Source organism: Phascolarctos cinereus, unplaced genomic scaffold, assembly GCF_003287225.1.
Source record: "Phascolarctos cinereus isolate Bilbo 61053 unplaced genomic scaffold, phaCin_HiC Scaffold_3;HRSCAF=262, whole genome shotgun sequence".
Classification (NCBI taxonomy): domain Eukaryota; kingdom Metazoa; phylum Chordata; class Mammalia; order Diprotodontia; family Phascolarctidae; genus Phascolarctos; species Phascolarctos cinereus.
Genome location: NW_027555736.1, coordinates 15,488,799 through 15,508,280, shown reverse-complemented (window position 1 = coordinate 15,508,280; position 19,482 = coordinate 15,488,799). Strand labels below are relative to the sequence as shown.

Genomic DNA, 19,482 nt, shown 5'->3' with positions numbered 1-19,482 from the left:
TTATATATCCTAGAGATCTCTTCATTACTGCAGGCAGATAAATGCTACTCATCTTATTTATGGTCAGTTAAGAACTGTCCATGGTGTCAGTCCTGGAACAAAGTGGTGGTTATGTTGTTTTTAACTGATGACATCAGTGAGATCAACCAGATTTTGGAAAAGCAGATTTCTTCTCATCAATACTAATAATTTCTTTCTTTCATTTTTTATCATGAACTTAACAATAATTAAAAATACAAACATTTCTATATATAATGCAGAACAAAAAACATAGAATGGTACCTAATATACATCCTTCACATAAAGACAAGGTGGAAAGGAAAAAGGAAAAGAAGGTGACCCATACCTTTTTATTTCCCTGTCTTGATTCTACAGTGTTCCTCATATTCCCATAAAAGCTCCAATATAAAAGATAATGCACATTTTCTTCTTTCAATTCAGATGTTTCATATAGGATGCAAACTTTATATATTTTATTAGTGATCCCAAGGAAAGTCCTATGCAACTTATATTGAATCTGTGTCTGAACTTTTTCTTGGAGGTAGCAGTGAACTTCAAAGAGGAAAGTGGATAGATTCCATTTAGCCTGCTGCTCTAAAAATCTGCCTCAATTCTGTTTGTTGCATAAATACCAAGGCCAACAGTTCATCTACATACATACTTAAGGCCTTCAATTCTCCAGATGCCATTGGAATTGTGACAGATTTGGGGCTTAATTTGTGTTATTCATTTTAAAATGTTTTTTCAGTTTATTAGCCATCACATGATCTTTGATCACCTCATGTCATTTCCTCTCCAAGGCATTGCTAACCAGAGAGGAAGGGTACAAGGTTCTTTATAAAATTGCAGAATACCCAGTCAATATTATAGTAGATTTGAATTTTAAATACAAAACCAGCATGAAATCCATTAAGCAAAGATTTTTTTTTCATTTATTTGGAAGAAAAACAACTGTCTTGTCCATGATCTTATGCCATATGTCATGTTTTATCATGGACTGAATTTGAACAGTTGAGTTACAAAACCCTGAAATAAGAGCATTTTTTAATGCACACAGAATCTTAAATAAGTCAGTGCTATAAATTCTCTTGTGTATAAAATTCTACTACAGCTCAACATGATGGCCTTATGAGTTCAGAATTTTCTCTTATGCTACAGTGACATCTAATGGTCAGCAACAAATTCAAATTCCAATTTTTCCTGAGGTTATCATCCTAAATTTTGGTGTAAATATAGTTGATTATTTTTAAAAACCATATGTTTACTTTGAAATAGTATTTTTTTCTGAAATATTCTTACTAGTTATAATTTATTTTTAAATTGTTAGAGAAATAGCTAAGGAAAAAGAATAATTCTTAGTAATATTTCCTCAGAATCTCAACATGGAAAGACTTGTTCATTTCATCTAACAAACGCTTTTAAGAGCTTGCTGTGTAAGAGGTTCTGTACTAATATGATACTGGGGACATAAAGTCAAGAGTGAACCAGTCCCTCAAATCAAGAAACTTACATTATAATAGGGAAAATAACATAAAAATATCTAAGTAAATACAAAATGAATGTAAGGTATTACGGACGTGCTAGAAGCTAGAGGGGTCAAGAAAGGCCTCATAATAGAAAAGATAATGCCTGAGGTGAACCTTGAAAGAAACTAGAAATTGTAAGAGTAGATGTGGAAGGAAGACATTCCCAGACTCAAATTAAAAAGGTGTACCTGAAGAGGAATCCTCTCTATAACATATTTATCAAGATGTCATCCGGCCTTTATTGGAAGATCTCCAAGAGAGAAGGAGCTTAATACTTGCTATGGCAATCCAATAGGCACTTGACAACTCTAATTGTTAGAGTTTTTGTTTTACTTCTTTCAGTTCTTGTTTTTACAATAAACCCCTGAATTTTTTAAGATTTATCCTCTGGGGCAAGCATATCAAATCTAATCTCTTCTACATGATGAGTTTTCAAAGTTGCAGACAAGTACCATGATTTCTCTCCAAGCTAATCATTTTAAATTCTTTCAATTGATCTCCATTGAGCATGATGTTAAGGCCCTTCATCATGCTGGTTCATGCCCTTTGAATTTTTCAAGTTTGCTGAATTACTGTCTTTCATAAATTGGGGGGACAAGAACTGAACATCATACTATAAGTATTATATATCTAGGGGGAAGTACAGCAAGACCATCACCACTGTCGTCCCAAATATTATTTTATCTTTCCTAATGGAGTCCAAAATAGTAGTAGCTCTTTAGCTGACCTAGTACTCTGTTGACTCATGTTATACTTTCAGTCCACTAAACATGTAAGATCTCCTTCACGTCAATCAACAAACTGGCAAGAGTTTATTAAGAATCTAAATGCTAATCATCATGCTAGATTCTAGAGATATAAGCACAGAAAGGGAAACAGTTCCTTCTCACAATGTGCTTACCTCTGGCTGAGTAAGTACTTTTTAGCCACGTCTCCCTCTATTTTGTATTTGGGAAGTTGATCTTGTTTTCCAATCCATGTAAGGTGTTCCATGTATCTCTATTAAATGTAATTATAACAGATTTAACTCAATATGCTTATCTGTTGAAACTTTAAGGATCTTGACACTCTCAATATGCAGACTATCCTACCAAGCTTTGTGCTATCTGAATGCTTAATGAGAATGCCATCTCTGCCTTTATTCAGGCACTGACAAAAAAGATATTCAAATATGACCAGGCCAACCATAATTTCTTGGGGTCGTAACAACTCAAAACATTTACTTAGCCATGTAGGTATTGCAACCCACATAATTAGAGAAAATACATGGCCTAATGGAATCACTTCTACTTTCAAAGTATTAAAAATTGATGGAACAAAGTGTGGAAGAAACTTGTTAATTATTCAGTTATCACATTTTCCTTTTTATTCTTTAAAAGCCATCATTGTTCAGTGTCAAATATGTACATTGAAGCTATTTTGTAACTCATTTAGTTCTGAAATGCCTCTTCCATATAGTTAGTTCAACACTTAGAAAACCAAAAAAAAAAATACAGACAATTTTACTGGCAGCGTAATTATAAAATTAGCTGTTTAACTTATAGTTAAACTAGATTGAATTTATAATTCATATGTGATTTAAAATTATATGAATCTGAAAAATACAAAATGGCATTCAATCTCTGGGGCTCTTTTCTAATTCTTCACTATCTCTCATCAGAAGGTGGACAGTTTTTTGTCTATAAAGGCCAACTTAGTTTTTGCTACTCCAAGAGTGAGATCCTTATGCAATGACCATTGACTGGGTATAGTACAAGAGGCATTGAATCAGAATAGCCTTAATAGTCTTTCTATAAATGCTAACAGACAGCCACAGGAAATTGTAGATAAATGGAAAGGGGCCTCACCAGATCTTCTTGAATGAGGAAATAAAGGCAACAGTAGAGTTGATTTTATCTTGTTTAAAAAGGCAACCAGATATACAATTTTATGGGATACTCCATAATTTCATACTCCAAGATCCATGATAAATATTCATATAAATTAAAAGTGAAAATTTTAAAAATCTACATTGATGGAAGTATAATTTATATATCAAAATCTCTTGCAGAGAATGAGCTAGTAAATTCTACAGAGAACTGAAGAACCCCCAAAGTAAATCAATGCTTACTTTTTAATCCTTGCTGATTTCAATGCAAATGTGGGAACAAGGGACAATGATGGAAAATAAGTTGGAATTTCATGTAACATTTACTTCTTTAACTCCATTACCAAATAATCCCTTCACTCTTATTTTTTTTTAATGAGGCTCATCCTTTTCTTCTATCTGAACTCTGCCATTTTCATAGGTGAAAAATGAAGCCTCTTTGCCTTCTCCACAGCTTGTTCATTTTTCTTTCAGAACCCCTAAAAGGAAGGCCAAAGAATTATAGAATACCAAAATATATATATATATATATATATATATACATATATATATGTATATATGTATATATATATATATATATATATATATATTAGTGTATTCTTCAAGAATATAGACAATTTTAAACTATTCATCAAGGGGACATGATGAGCTCAGAAGCAGAACAAGTAGGAAGAGAAAAATGTGAAAAGGAGAAATTAAATAGGAAATGAGGGGTTGCCAATATGGCTGACATTTCTACATCAGCTATCTGTGTACAGACAGGACATTTTGTAAAACAAAGTCAAGAATCAACCTGAAATTAGAGGAAACACCTGAGTGAGAAAATATGGCAAGTGGTTAAAATAACCCTACCTTTTAAGTATTTGGACAACTTAAACAAAGTATGGGAAAATGGAAAGTGTATAAATAACAGGCAAGTAACAAGTATGGATTTCCTAAGGAAAACTAATAAAAGTAAGTTCATCTCCATGAAGAGGCTGGTAGAGTCCAGAAATATTCTTAGCCAGGATATATTTCTTACCAAACAGAAAGATATGGCAAATACCACTACTAGGTCTGTATCCCAAAAAGATCATAAAATAGGAAAAGGACCCACATGTACAAAAAAATGTTTATAGCAACTCTTTTTTATGGTGGCCAAGAATTGGAATTGAAGGGATGCAAATCAATTGGGAAATGGCTGAACAAATTCTGGTATATTAATGTACTGGAATACTATTGTAGCGTAAGAAATGGTGAGCAGGCAGATTTCAGAAAAATCTGCAAAGACTTACAGAAACTGATGCTGAGTGACGTGAGCAGAACCAGGAGAAGATTGTGAACAATAACAACAACATTGTATGATGACCAACTTTGATAGACTTAGGTCTTCTCAGCAATGCAAGGATCTAAGACAATTTCAAAAGACTCAAGATGGAATGTGCCATCCACATCCAGAGAAAGAGCTATGGAGTCTGAATGCAGGTCAAAGGATGCTATTTTCTCTTTTTTTGTTGTTGTTGCTTTTTCTTTCTCATGGTTCTTCCCTTTTGTTCTAATTCTTCTTTGACAACATGACTAATGTGGAAATATATTTAATATGATCATACATGTACAGCCTATATCAGATTGCATGCCATCTTAGAGAGGGGAGTGGAGAGGGAGGGGGAAAATTTACAAATCAAAAATCTTTTAAAAAATGAATGTTAAAAATGAAAAAATAATTAATTGATTAAAAAAAGAATAATATAGCAAGCAAGGCATCACCAAAGCATTTATTACGTGCCTACAATATACCAAGTATTGTCCTTAGTAGTGGAGATTCAAAGAAGGGCAAAAAGAATATTGGTCTTCAGAAGCCAGGTGACGCAGTGGTTAGAGCACGGGCCTGGAGTCAGGAGGACCTGAGGTCAAACCTGACCTCAGTTTTACCTACTACCTAGCTGTGTGATTTTGAAGGAGTCATTTAACCCCTTTTGGCTTTGTTTTCTCATCTTTAAAATGGGGATAATAATAGCACCACTTCTCAGGATTGTTGTGAAGATTAAACGGGATAATAATTATAAACACTTAGCATAGTGTCTATCATATCTTGTCATTCTTCAGTCGTTCAGTCACTTCCAATCCTATATAACCCCATGGACTTTGTCCATGGTGTTTTCTTAGCAAAGATACGGGACTAGTTTGCCATTTCCTCTCCAATATGTTCCCATTCTATAGATGAGAAACTGAGGCAAATAGGGGTTAAGTGACTTGCCCAGGGTCACATTACTAGTAAGTATCTTAGGCTGGATTAGAACTTCCTTACTCCAGGCCTGGTGCTCTATCCACTGTACTATTTAGTTGACTTTGCCTGGCACATAATTAGCATTATCTAAATATTGGTTATTATTATTGTTATTATTACCAAACTCATACTTCAGTGGGGGAGACAACAAGCAAAAAACTATGGAAATGCAATATATATATATATATATATATATATATATATATACACACATACATACATATATTTACATATACATACATGTATGGATATATATATATATATATACATATACATATTATGAATAATTTTGAAAGGTGAAAGCAGAAAGAAGGAATGAGGTGGAGGGAGAGGAATGGAAAAGTACTAATGTAGAAGGTGGGATTCTGTTCTGGAGTTGGAAGTGAACAGGGAGAACCTTGAGGACTGGCAGACCTCCCACGTAAATGCACAAAGCCTCAAGATAAAGTGTCATGTATGAAGAACAACAGTAGAACACTGTCACTAGATAACAGAGAGTGTGGAGGGGAATTATTGGAAGAACACTGGGAAGGGAGGAAGAGCCCGGGTCACAAAGTGCTTTCAAACAGAGGGTTTTGTGTTTGCTCCTGGAGGCAACTGATAGCTAGGTGATGCGATGGATGGAGTGCTAGGACTGGAGTCAGGGACACCTGAGGTCACATTCGGCCTCAGACATTTACTAGCTAAGTAACCCTAGGCAAGTTACTTAACCCTTGCTTGCCTCGGTTTCCTTAACTGTAAAATGGGGATAAAAATAACACCTATCTCTCAGGGTTGTTGAAAGAATCAAATGAGACAGTCTTTATAAAGCACTGAGCTCAGTGCCCAGCATATATGTGTGTGTGTGTGTGTGTGTGTCTCTCTCTCTATATATATATATGTATACATACATATATATATGTATATGTGTGTATGTATATGTATACATGTTATATGTGTGTGTATGTGTGTATGTATATATGTGCATGTGTGTGTATGTGTGTGTGTGTGTATATGTATGTATATGGGGGGAGGGGGTATGTGTGTATCTTCTCCAACAGGGAACCATTGGAGTTTACCAAAGCAGAGAGATTGTGTTTGAAGAAGCAAATAGGCCTTTGTAAATTGTGAGGGCATGGAAAGAAGTAACATATAAGCAAACAGGAAAGATACAAAAGAAACAGGCTGTGAAGAAATTTGTTCAGATTGCATGGTACTTCTAGTGATCCTAAGCTTCTTCCTGAGACAAAGGCCTATCTCTTTAATGATGTTATTCCTTCAATAGAATGCAGCATTATGATCACAGGTGCATAATAATTTAACTCAGTGCAGCTAACCTGCCTTCTCAGCATCATGCCAGAATGCATTGGTTCATATGGAATGTTAGAGCTGAAGGCAGTGCCGTATGACAAATGGAACCCCCTAACTCTTGTACCTAATTCTTGACGTGGGTCCTGTTCTAGAACCTCTTGCATCCCCAGGGTCTTGACATGAAAATGAAATGGTGGAGGTGAGTGCTCTCATTCTGTAATTATTCCAGAAAGTTCATTCCCATCCTCTACCAGCCCCAAGGAATCAACAGAGTTCTAGTGCTTGGGTTACTTTTAGGACAATGCTAGTGCTTGCAGTACTCTCTAAAGATCTATTCTTCTATTTGACATGAGTCACATACAGCCTAAGAAGTCTGGCATTGCTGAGTGTCAGTATGAGATTGAGAAGGGAAAACCTCCCACATCTAGCAACCAATAACCTTTGGTTTCAGGATAAGAAAGGCTTGTGCAAAGTTGAGCATGATTTTTTTGAGTGGGAAAGGGTTGACAGTAATTAAGGCCAAATCCAAATTGCTTAATCTTACCCCATTTTCTGGGGCAAGAGAGTTTTCAGATTTGTTCCAGAGTCTGAGATGATGGTGATTCTTATCCCACGTCTCTTCAAGGAGCGTTTCATGTTTGGTTATGACACATAAAATTTCTTGATGGGTTAGAATTGAGCATTGTAGGTCTGTTAGGACCTAGTTTAAGTGCTAAAATAAGACAGGAAAAAGGCCTATGTAAATGGTCAGTTCCAAATCTCAGTTACCTCTGAGTAATGGGAGATAATATAAATGCGGGTAATTAGAGGGGAAGACATGAGGATCTTGATATTACAAGATGAGAGATTCAAAGCTGGCAGGGAGCAAAGAAGTCACTGAGTCTTACCTCATAATTTTCACAATGAGGAACAGTAGAAAGACCTTGAATAGCCAGAAAGCTTCCATGATTTTCACTGGATCACACAGTTTGCAAGTGTCTGAGAAGTAATTGAGACGCAGCAGGTCTTGCTTACTCAAAGTCCAACATTTTATTCATTCCACTACACTACACTCTACGCCACCACTTTTCAGTGTCTGAGTTCAATGTATATAATGAGTTGTTACCATTTAGAGAATGTGGGAATCTATTCTCACATCCAAACCTGAAAACATGTATCAGTGTTTATTGCAAATCAACTTGTATGCCAAGAGAGAAAGGACAACAACATTCATGTATCCATGTCTACCAACTCTTAGGAATCATTTGATAACTTGTTGATTTTATCTAAATATATTAATGGTAATTCATCATTTATATTGATAAATACATTTTATTCAGCCTGTCTTTTTATGATATTACATCTTCATTAATTCTAATTGTAAAAACTTTTACTTACAAGTTGTGGTTTATACAATTTCACTCCATTATTCAATTCAACAAAAAATTTTCTAACTATTCCTTACGTGTAAGATTCAGTGCTGGATACTAAGGAAACTTTTTTTAAATGACAGTCCACTTGCTCTCCAAGGGCTTACAGTCTGGAATGTATGGTACTGATTGTTGTCTCTGTGTTTTAATATTGAAGGTTCCTAGATGGGAAACTGCTAGATATTAATAAAGACTTCCAGCCATATTATGGTGAAGGAGGACGAATTTTGGAAATCCGCACACCAGATGCAGTGGCGTTGGTTAAAAAACATGGGCAGTCTTTTGGCTATACTGAAGGGGCACTGCTTGCACTAGCCATGATTATCATCCTCTGTTGTATTCCTGCCATCTTGGTCGTGTTGGTCAGCTACAGACAGTAAGTATAGGTCAAGCTGTGAGATCGATGGATCTTTAAGAAATCATCATCTAATACTTTGGAGAGTCTATCAAAATATCATTTGGTGGAAAACCAACGTTATGAAAATTTTACTAAAGAAAAATGTGTTCAAGTGCTTGAAGACCTGGCTTATGGAATCAACATATCAACAAACATTTCTTAAACTTTTACATATTCCAGGCTTTGTGATAAGTAATGAGAATTCAGAGGCAAAAATGAAAGAGTCCCTAAGCTGAAAGTATTTTCATTGTAATGGGTAGACAACATGCGGAAGAATGATTAGATTGTTCTGTTTGGTCTTAGAGGATAGGATTAGAATAGGAGATAAAAGTTGGGAAAATGGCAAGCATAGGGTTAATATCAGGAAAACATTCCTTTACAACTACAGGTTTCCTGAGATGAAATAGAAAGCCTTTGGAATTCATAGGATCGTAACTTTAAAGTAGGAAAGGAACTAGAGTTCATTTTTTTTTTAACGAGGAAACCGAGATCTTGATTTCCTTTCTTGTCCAATGGAAAATGTGTAGAGGTGAAATTTAAATCAAGACTCCAAATGTAATACACTTTCCACTATACCAAGCTAGTAGATTTCATCTCATTTTTGTTCTTCTACCAAAGACTGGTTATCTCATTGTTGGGTATGTGATAAAAGGGATTCTTGTTCAAGTATGAGATAGCTGCTAACATCCTTCCAACTCTGAAATTCTGTGACCTATGACCTTAAAGATCCCTACATTAAGTTTGGTATCATCCTAAACTTTACTGTCTTCCACAACTATTGGAAATGTCATCTTCTCTCCTGCAGAACTTTCACACAAAACAGAGAGCATGACACTAATGTCTAGGCCACTTCTTGGCAAAAAAGATTCATAAGGTAGCCAACAAGATAAAATGACCACAGCAAGAAGACTAACTGAGAGCTTCAAGGAAATGGATAGTCCAGCCTGCTGCCAAATCAGGCAGAGAATGATAAGTGGAAAATGGTGCTTCGTGCCTGCAGATGCTGGGCAGAGTGTCCAAAATAGAGAGCAATAGTCAGAGTGTATTGTACTCTCATCTTGCAACATCTGGAATGCCATTATAACTCCCATGTGTTAATGGTCCTTGGAACACCGATATAATTCTCTGACAAGTCCAAAATATGTGAAATTTACTCTGTTAATGGGCCAGATTACAGAACTTGAAGGCTTTCAAAAGACTTTCATCATAATTACATGGTAAAGTAGGCGATGCTTACATGCAGTGCAAATACATCTCTTTTCCAGATGAACCAGACTCAGAGAGATAAAGTCACTCACGTAAGATGTCACATTTAGTAAGTATTGGAGCTAGTACTCAGAACCAAGGCACCTAACTCCAAATAGAGTTTACCCTGAAACCAAACTGCCTCCTATGTACATGGGCTTTGAGTCAGGGAGACCTCATTTCAAATCCGGCAGCAGACAGTTAATTACCTATCTGACAACCTCTCTCAGCATCACTTTGCTCATCTCCAAAATGAGAACAATAATAGTGTCCTTCTCACAGAATCATTGTGAGAAGCAAATGTGATAATATATCTGAAGCCCTATAAAAACCTTACAGTGTTAGATAAATGTTAGCTCTTATTGTTGGCTATCATTATCATGAGAAAGAGGCAAAATTATTTTAAACTTCTATTAAGCTGGCGCAAAGTCTCCCTCCTGGATTCCTTTACTTCTAGATGCTATAGAAAAACATACTTGGCTAAGAGCAGCAGGTTAGCCCTTCCATTATTCTTCAACACAGGATATTTGCAACTAATCACCAATGGGCCTCCTCAGGAGATCTGCTTTATATACTCAGTCGATGAGTATGTATTTACTACTGCAGGCGTATTGGTGTCAGCATGGGAGAAGCAGGCCCTTGATTTCTACAACTTTCAGAAGAGGAAGGCAGGGAGCATCATGACACACAGTTTAGGAAAATGAATTCTTCTTTTTGGTACTTTCAGTTTTAAGTACAGTTTTAAATACAAGCACTTAAATACAGTACTTACAGTTTTAAATACAAGCTATAGAAGTGGCCACTTATTATTGGGGAAAAGAGGGAATGGGAAAGATTGAAGGAACAAATCCCTCTTCTTCACAAGAAATATTGGTATTAATTGACCATGTGCAAGGGGAATCTTAAGGAAATGAAGGAACAGGCATTTTGAACCAGGAAGGCTTTAGAGAGTAATGAGTGCATCTCCATCTCTTTCCCGGCAAGAAAATTGAAATTCGAAGAGAAAACAGGGCTTGACTTTTTGCTGTGGGAGCCAAGAAAATAAACTGATGTCAAGTGGTAATGATAGCTATCCAAAAACAAAATGGTAAACTATTAAAGAGGAAGAAGAGTTCCAGGATCTTTAGGATGGCAGAAAGAGAAATATGATAAGCCAAAATCCAATTCTGTCAGCAGTCATCTAAATGATGGTACTTCACTTAAAGATAGGGCCTGGAAGTACCTTCAAGGTTATTTAGTCAATACTCTTCATTTTGTTGAAAGATAAATGGAAGCCACAGAGACCCCTAAGGTCCGAGGATCCTGGCTTAGATGTAGATCTGAAAGGATCTTAAGAGTTCATCTAATCCATCCTCCTCAGGCTACAGGATGAAGGACGGGAGCCCAGAGAGGTTGATTGAGTCTCCCAAGGTTACACAGGAAGTAACAGGAGTGGGATCCAGTGTACTTTCTAGTGTCCCCTAAGGCCTATCATGATTTGCCCAAAGTCACACACTGTTTACTGTCAGAACAGGAGTAAAACCCAGGTCATCTGGTAATCCAATTTTCTGCTCCCACTAAACCATCCTGACCTGCATATCTTGATTATGAGTGACTTCAAACAAACAAAAAATACCTTGAGAAAGTTAGATGATATATTTATGACATGGTATGTATATGATCTTTGTTGTAATATATTAAAAATTGGGCATTGCATAAAATCACAGAAAATTACCCTAAACAAAACCTGGGCATGGGCATTTTCTATTCCAATGTTGCTTTACATTAAGATAGTACAAGAAGTTTTAATAACCAAAATTAGAGATTAAAAATATGAAATTTAGCTTCAATTTTAATGGATTCTTCATTAATCAATGAGCTCACTAAAAATCTAGCCTACTAAAAGTCTAATAATGGCCAATTGACTCATAAATTTTTGAGTCATCTCCACAGTACCTAATTTTTAAATTGTCTGTTCTGCATTACAATTTTTTTCTTTTATTTTCCATTGGTATCTCATATAAAGTAACCCTGTTATGTCCTACTCTAGTGCCCACCCCCAAAAGGCTTCTTGTCATACCCTGCAATGATCAGTCCTGAATAAAGCAAGATGTCACACTAAAAGCTCATAAAATGGAATAATTAAGCCTTGCTTGATATTTAAACATTTGTGTGTGTGCTCTGTGGTAGATGAATTCTTCAATGCTTTCTAGCTCAGTGATCAGCTTAATACCCAATGAATTAATTTTACTTACTGCATTTTAAAAAATAACAGTTAAACAAAATTAGTTTTTCATTGCCTACCATCCAGTGGAAAATTGTAATAGTTAAAAATCTCACTTCAGTGCCTACACATACAGCTTGTAAATAAGCCTGGGAAGTATCGTTATTCTTTGCTATTCACAAGGGCATTTGAAATTCACTATGGAGGACAAAGCAAGAAACCAATTATGAAAAAGGATCCTGAATTCATTACCCAATGGTGGCACCTTCCATTTCAAACTTCAGCTTCAAAGTGAAGCCCAGAATACAATCATGTCTTGCCGCGCAGCTTTGCTCCTTTCTTATTTTCAGGTCAGGTGAACCAAGAAGCCAATTAGGAAGATTAGGTCATCTTTAATATCTTATTTCATGATCAGAGTTCTCGTTCATATATTCATGTTCTAATCCATTTTCTTCTGATTCTACTTAGCCTCTATGTTTGTTTGGTTTTTTTAAATCTCTCCTAAAGGGAGGATTTTTTTTTAAATAGCTGCTTCTAAAATTTTTAGAGCAATGATATAAAAGAAATGCATTTAAAAGTGCAGAGTTTTAAGACTTAATATTGTTAATGTTTCATCATGATCAATAGGGCAAAGATGTTAAGATTTGAAGTAAATTTTGAGTCATATAACAAATGTCACCTATCTAATCTTTGGTTTCTTTTCTTCCTCCCTCCCACTCTTTACTTCATCAAACAGGTTTAAAGTGTAAGTATCCTGTTATCTTACAGGTAACATGATGGTTTATCAAATGTAAAATGAAGCTGAGGTTAACATTTAAATTCATACCAATAGGCATATCAGGTACTTTGGGGAGTGTGTGTGTGTGTGTGTGTGTGTGTGTGTGCGTGAGGGGTGCAGATTGTACTTGATTATGCATGACTCACTTTCCCTTCTGTACATTTAAAATTTGTCTGTGTCTTCACAGTGTCAATGATCACAGTGGAATGTGAGAAAGTGTTATTTCTCATATTACTCTGTCTCTGGCTCTTTGATACTTGTAAATAAGCACGGCATCAGTAAACAAATCAAATAAATAAATGGTAGCCCTCACAGTGGGCTGTCAAAAACTACACAAAGATACAGGATCCAAATGATTCACTTATAATTCACAGTTTTAATGCTTAGTTTTAATAGTTTCTGAAATTTAATAAATGATCATACCTTTACAACGCTTTAATATTTCAAAACTCTTCCTTCACAACAATCTTGTGAAATAGCTATTGAAAGTATTATTCCCATTTTACGTATGAACAAACTGAGATTCAAGGAGATTGAGTAACTTGCTCTGGTCATAGCACTGGAAAGGGTGAGACTCCTGAACCCTCAGTTTCCACCTGAAGTCTTTTGATCCTATTGCCAATACTTTCCCCTGTTCATTAATTCCACTGTGCTTTTCCACAATCTCCCTTCCTAATCCTTTTGTCATTTGGTTAGTGATCTAGAAAGTATTTTAAAACCATAGGATATCTGGAGAGTTCAAATAACCCTGTGGTAGGCTCTTTTCAATAAAAATAATCATGTCTTTTCTCATATACTAATTGGTTAATTTATTATAAATGAGTTTTTTTTTCTGAACTCTTGATTCCCTCATATTAATGTTAGTGATAGAAGTTACACTATCATATTTATGTAATTTCTGTGAGAAACTTAAAAATATATATATTTAATTTCCCAAAGACGACAAGAAGAATGCACCAAGACAGCCAAGATGCAGGCCCTGGCAGCGCCCAAGCCAGCAGCCCCAGCCCCAGCAGCAGCAGCAGCACCTCCTCCACCACCACCACAAGCTCCCCCAGGAGGTCCCCATCTCTACGAGGAGTTGGGTGGAAGTACAATGTAAGTATTCTTGTTTCCTCCCTGAGGGAAGCAGACAGCTCTGATATCTTTATTTTCTTTTATAAACTTAGTGAAAGACTGTCTGATGGCAGGCATTTAATTCCACTGAAGTAGATACCACCATGAAGATATTAGAAAAACTTAAAAAAAAAAAAAACTAACAGGTGACTTCCCAGAGGGTAAGTCTTCCCTGAATTTGATCACTTTTAAAAGGCAAAATAACATTCAGTTATATATAGGAACTGATGAAGCTAAATGAACTTGATTTAATTAAAGACAGTAGTTATTGAGCTCAAAAAAGCCAGATTAATAGTGAGAAATGTGACCCAATTCAATTCAGCAAGCTTTTAGGGAGGATTCCCTGGGAAGAAGGCATTAAGTAAAGCACAGAAACTTTTCACAACCTGAACTATTTTGTTATAGATATATTCAAATACTTTGATCTGCATCAGTGACAAGATCACAGGTCCATTTGAGTGTATTTGGCATATATTATATTTAGAGTGTCATTCTAAGGAAGTTAGATTTAATAAGGTATACAGAATCATAGAAGACCAGAAGTGAAAAATATCTCAGCCATACAAAATTTGAGATTATTGAAATAACTCAGGAGTGACTTAAAGCCATTATATTTCTCAACACTTCTTTAGGTCTTGGAAAACAGAACCTCCAAAATTTAAATGAGAGGAAGGGCTCGTGTGCTGGTGATGGGAAGGTGGTCTCAAATACCCTTTGCTATTGCCTTAGAAAAAGCTTGACTGTTGGGGCAAAAGAAAGGATAGTGTTTAGAACATACTTTTTGAAAATGCTGTGTACAGATAAATTGCTTATTTTAAAATGACACATGAGGGTGAAAGACTTTACAGCTGTTAATTGAAAAATAATGTTTCCTTATATTCTGACCACTTTAAAAGCTCTATTACCCATAGGAAACCACTCAGCAGTTCCCTGTTACAATATAGGAATGATGACACCTTATTGATTTAAAGAACTGATGAAACATGAAATGTGAGTGACAGATCTAGAAAGTCCTTTATTAACTGCAGCATTGTGGGAATGGAAGAGAAAGGAATACGATGTGTTGTTTTCCTGTACAAAATACACATTTATTAGCTTGGAGAAGAAAAAACTATATAAATATAAAATCCACCGTGGGATCATTAGTCATTACAAATACACGTTTTAATTATATGGTTGTGATAAATCTCACATAACATCAAAATTATTTTCTGAAAGAAGTAAATGCACAGCACACTTATTTAGAATTTATTGTTATTTTCCCTAAAATTATACGAACATAAAAGACTTGCTTGGAAACATTGGTGAATACAGGAATTAATCTAGCATCTCCTAATCCTATTCTGCATATCCACCTAGGAATACCTGTAGTCTAGTCAAAAGTGGTTATCTATAAGGTTCAGCATGGTTGTGTTTAAGTTAAAATGTCAGTGTCATTTATCCATCTTTCCAAAAATAAGAAGAAGTGAATAGCGTATAGTAACTTCTGGAAAGGCAATATTTTGGTCATGTCAGTTTACATTTGTTACCAATAATTGGGCCATACCCATTGGGGAAAAATGGGATAGGACAAATGGGTTTGTAGTTTGAATTTTTAGGAAGCATTGTTAATGCAAGTATTTTGATGTTTTGACAAAGAAAATTCTTGGAAATAAATTCTACGATTAAATTATTTAGTTCTGAATTGCTCAGTCTAAAATTTTAAATTGGCATTTAGTAAGTATTAGATTATAGAATATTTGGCCTCATTTGAATGATGAACTAAATATTTGAAAGGAATAAACTGATATAAATCAAGCTTCAGAGAATGATATCAACAGATGCCATTAAATGCTAGCTTAATGTGGAGTCCATAATTATGGACATGCATTTTTAATACTGTTTTGTGTTTTCTAAGGTCTCTCATTAAGGCATCTGAATATTCTTTATAATCACATTAAATGTAAACACATATTAGCTAAATCTTGTGTCAAGAGGCATTGGAACAATTCTGAAGAATATCATGAACAATAATCTGTTTTGAAATTAAACTGATTTATATGTGGCAGGCACCTAAAATTCATTATGAAAACACTAAATGTAATCAACTGTGTTAAGAAATCTAAAAGCAACATGATTTTCTCTTATCATTCATTATTAAGAATATTTTGTGTTTAAATATTATGCAAAAACATATTTCCATTTACAATACATATCATCTCTTCAAAGAAAAATCACTGAATTATTTTAATTCCTGTCTCATATTGTCTCTTTACAAATATTTTTTTCCTATGATTTCTATTCTGTCTCTCACCTTTGGATTCATAGGCATCAGTACGTAAATACAATTCCATTTTTCTGTGACAATTCTAGAGAACAGATATTGTAGAGAAGATTAATTCCTGCCTCAATCTTTAAATCATTTTTTTTTTTCTTGCTGTAAAGACATTTACTTTCAAATGAATCCTTGGACCTACTTTCTATTTTCCCTTTGATTGATTCTCCTTTGACAGCATGTTATAAGGAAAGGAGAATGGTCAACCTGAAGAGTTTCTTTCTACCACCTTTTCTAGAGTTCAACCAGGTGTCCACCAGAGTAACAAACCATTCTTTGTGATCTAGGCATGTTGTCAGTTTCTACTACTTGAAAGATGCCACATGGTGTCTCTAGCATATTCGCATATTCTAAAGATAGATGTTAGTTTGGTAAACAATTCCTAGAAGAGCAAGTGGGTCCATAATGAAATAATTGCCCTGAAGGGTCAAAAAAAAAAGAGAGAGAAAAGCTTAATTTTACTTTTTTTTTTTTTTTTTTAAATCATTTAAGATAAAGGAATATACCTGATTTGGAGACCCAGATTATCTAAAATGACTGTCTAGCTTTCCTGAACTCACCAGCTTATTGACTGTCCCCTTCCCCTCTGTGGTAGTGGTCTAGTCTTAAATAATTAAGTAATGAGGACTCTCACATTACCATTCATGAGTCCTTCCTGGTATTCATTTAATGACATATGTGATAACATATGTGATAACATCTTTGGCTTTAGGCTTATTCCTTTATTCTTTTTTTAAACTTCATTTACCATTCCAGCTCCACAGTATCATTTCTGGTTCATTTCAAACTGTCTGTCCTTTTATTTCTTTCTGGCATATTTGTTGCTAATGGATGGATAACCCCAAAGAGGAAATCTAAAATTTTGTTTGATCAGGAAAAATCCTTCTTAAAAAATAATTCACACCAATGAAGCTTTATGGCTCACAGATCATTCTGTATGCATTATATTTCAATCAATCCAGAATGACCCTGAGAACAAAATAGTATAACTACTATTATTATGCCCAATTTATAGATGAGGAAATTAAAGCTCAGATAAGTTACACGATTTGCTTATGATCTTGTAGTTGTTAAAGGCTAGACATAGGGTTCAAACTCATGTCCTCTGACTACAAATTCTGTACTTCCATGTATTCTGAAGTCTAAACACCACCCAATTTCTCAAGCACCAAGATGATTGATCTAGGCTTGAAGAGATCTTTGAGGTCGCCCAGTCCAGTAACTTTGCAGGTGAGGAAACTGATCCCTATAGAGGGGAAGTGATTTGTCCAAAGTCACACAGATAGGAAGTGGCAGAGCTAGGATTGGTACTCCAAATACAGCGTTCTGTTCACTGTACAATACTAACTCCAAGATGATTATTTTGAGTGTTTCCTTGAGTGCTGGTGTAGGCGACCTTTAATTTATAGCATGATATATCCTCTCTTCCTCCCTTTATTGTGCTTCTCACCCACACAATAAATTATAGCACTAGTCTAGTTTCTGACTCCATTTTGATGCTTTCCCTAGCTCTACCACTTACTACTCGTGTGGCCTTGATTAACTTCCTTAACCTTTCCGGGCCTCATTTTTATCATCTGTAAAATTAAAGAATTGAAATAAATGACCTCAGAGTCCCCTTTCTGTTCTAAATCAATGACCCAATAATCAGCAGTGTCTTAATCTTGAAACTGGTCCATCCCACAAGGTTACACTATCCTCAGTACTGTCCAATAATACATTAAAATAAACGGTGCCTGCACGGTGGATAACAGAACCAGAAAGGAAACACCAATAACTTTACATAGCAGTGCTAATGAGAATAGTGATTCAGGACACAAGCAACCCTAATTAAAACAAATGGGAGGTTTTCTGCGTCCCAATCTGGCTAAATACATCACTTCCTTTTACTGTCATTTGGGAAAACTCTGAGTTCAAAGTTACAGAATTCTGGACTTCTGCTCATTTCTATTTTAATTGAAAACATTAAGCAAAATTTCATGAAATTAAATATATATATATATACATATATGTATGTATGTATGTATGTATGTATGTATGTATATAGTGATTTAAAGGACCAAAGAGATTATAATATCTTAGGATTTTGAAATGGAAGATCCTGAGATCAAGAGAGGGAAGCTCATGCATTCATATGCCTTAATTTTCAGATGAAGAAATAGAAGGCTAAGGAATTAAATATATTTCTTCCCTTTCCTAGCCCTCTATGAGAAAGCTCCATTCCAGTAACCACAAGAACAAATGCCTTATTTCAACAAGCATTCTGGAGAGACACGTGCATAAATTTGTGCTGGGCTCACTTAAGGACTTTGTATGAGCACTCTTGACCTGTGCTTTTACTTGAAGATTATTCTTTTAAGTAAAGTTGATTAAAATTCGATCCAAAACACACTTGGATGGAATGCCTTGAGGGAATTAGGATACTATTGATAGGTGACAGATGCCCTCTTCTTCCTTTATCTGCCTTGCTCATGTGTTGATGTTTATTGCTGGAATTTTTTTTAACAGTCCATAAAATTCATAGGCAACAAGTATATACTTGTTCAAGCCAGATACTATTATCAGTCTTTATGAAGAGTAGTCTTTTTTTTTCCCAAGACTAATTTGAATATCTTTTAAATAGTTTCAAACAATCACTTTCAAAATGAGGTCCTCATGTCAATCCTCAGTTTTACCATTTACTGCCTGTGTCACCTTGGATGAGTTCACTTCAATTCTTTAAGCCTCCATTTTCTCATTTGTAAAATGAAGAAACTGACCAGATAACTTTTAAGACCCCATCAAGATTTAAATCTATGATCCTATGTTACCTATTATCTTGATGTTCTGTTCTTTTATTGCTTTTAAATGTTGGGCAGAAATATTCCCTATAGGATCCCATTATCATAAAATCTAGTTCTCTAACATGAAGTCTTCCCATATGCCCTATATGCCCTCCCAGATATTGACCCAAAAACAACAATGTGCTTCTCTCCCAGCAGACTCATTGTGATGAGGCAGTCAGTGATCCAGCATTTCTCCAAAGGCATATCACAGCACCCTAATGTGTATGTTCAATAAGTCCTTAGAAA

The 19,482-nt window shown here is 35.2% G+C and overlaps 1 protein-coding gene across 2 annotated transcripts in view; it reads left to right on the top strand.

Moving 5' to 3' along the window:
• PCDH15 (protocadherin related 15) overlaps positions 1-19,482 on the top strand; it is a 1,495,046-nt gene that overhangs the window by 1,456,760 nt on the left and 18,804 nt on the right. The window contains exons 30-32 of one of the 2 annotated variants that reach the window (XM_020978669.2): positions 8,516-8,734; positions 12,940-12,948; positions 13,921-14,079. In XM_020978669.2, the coding sequence (XP_020834328.1) occupies positions 8,516-8,734; positions 12,940-12,948; positions 13,921-14,079 (387 nt within the window). Of the gene's footprint in view, positions 1-8,515; positions 8,748-12,939; positions 12,949-13,920; positions 14,080-19,482 lie in introns of those variants that run through there. The other variant, XM_078150714.1, reaches the window with a different exon arrangement.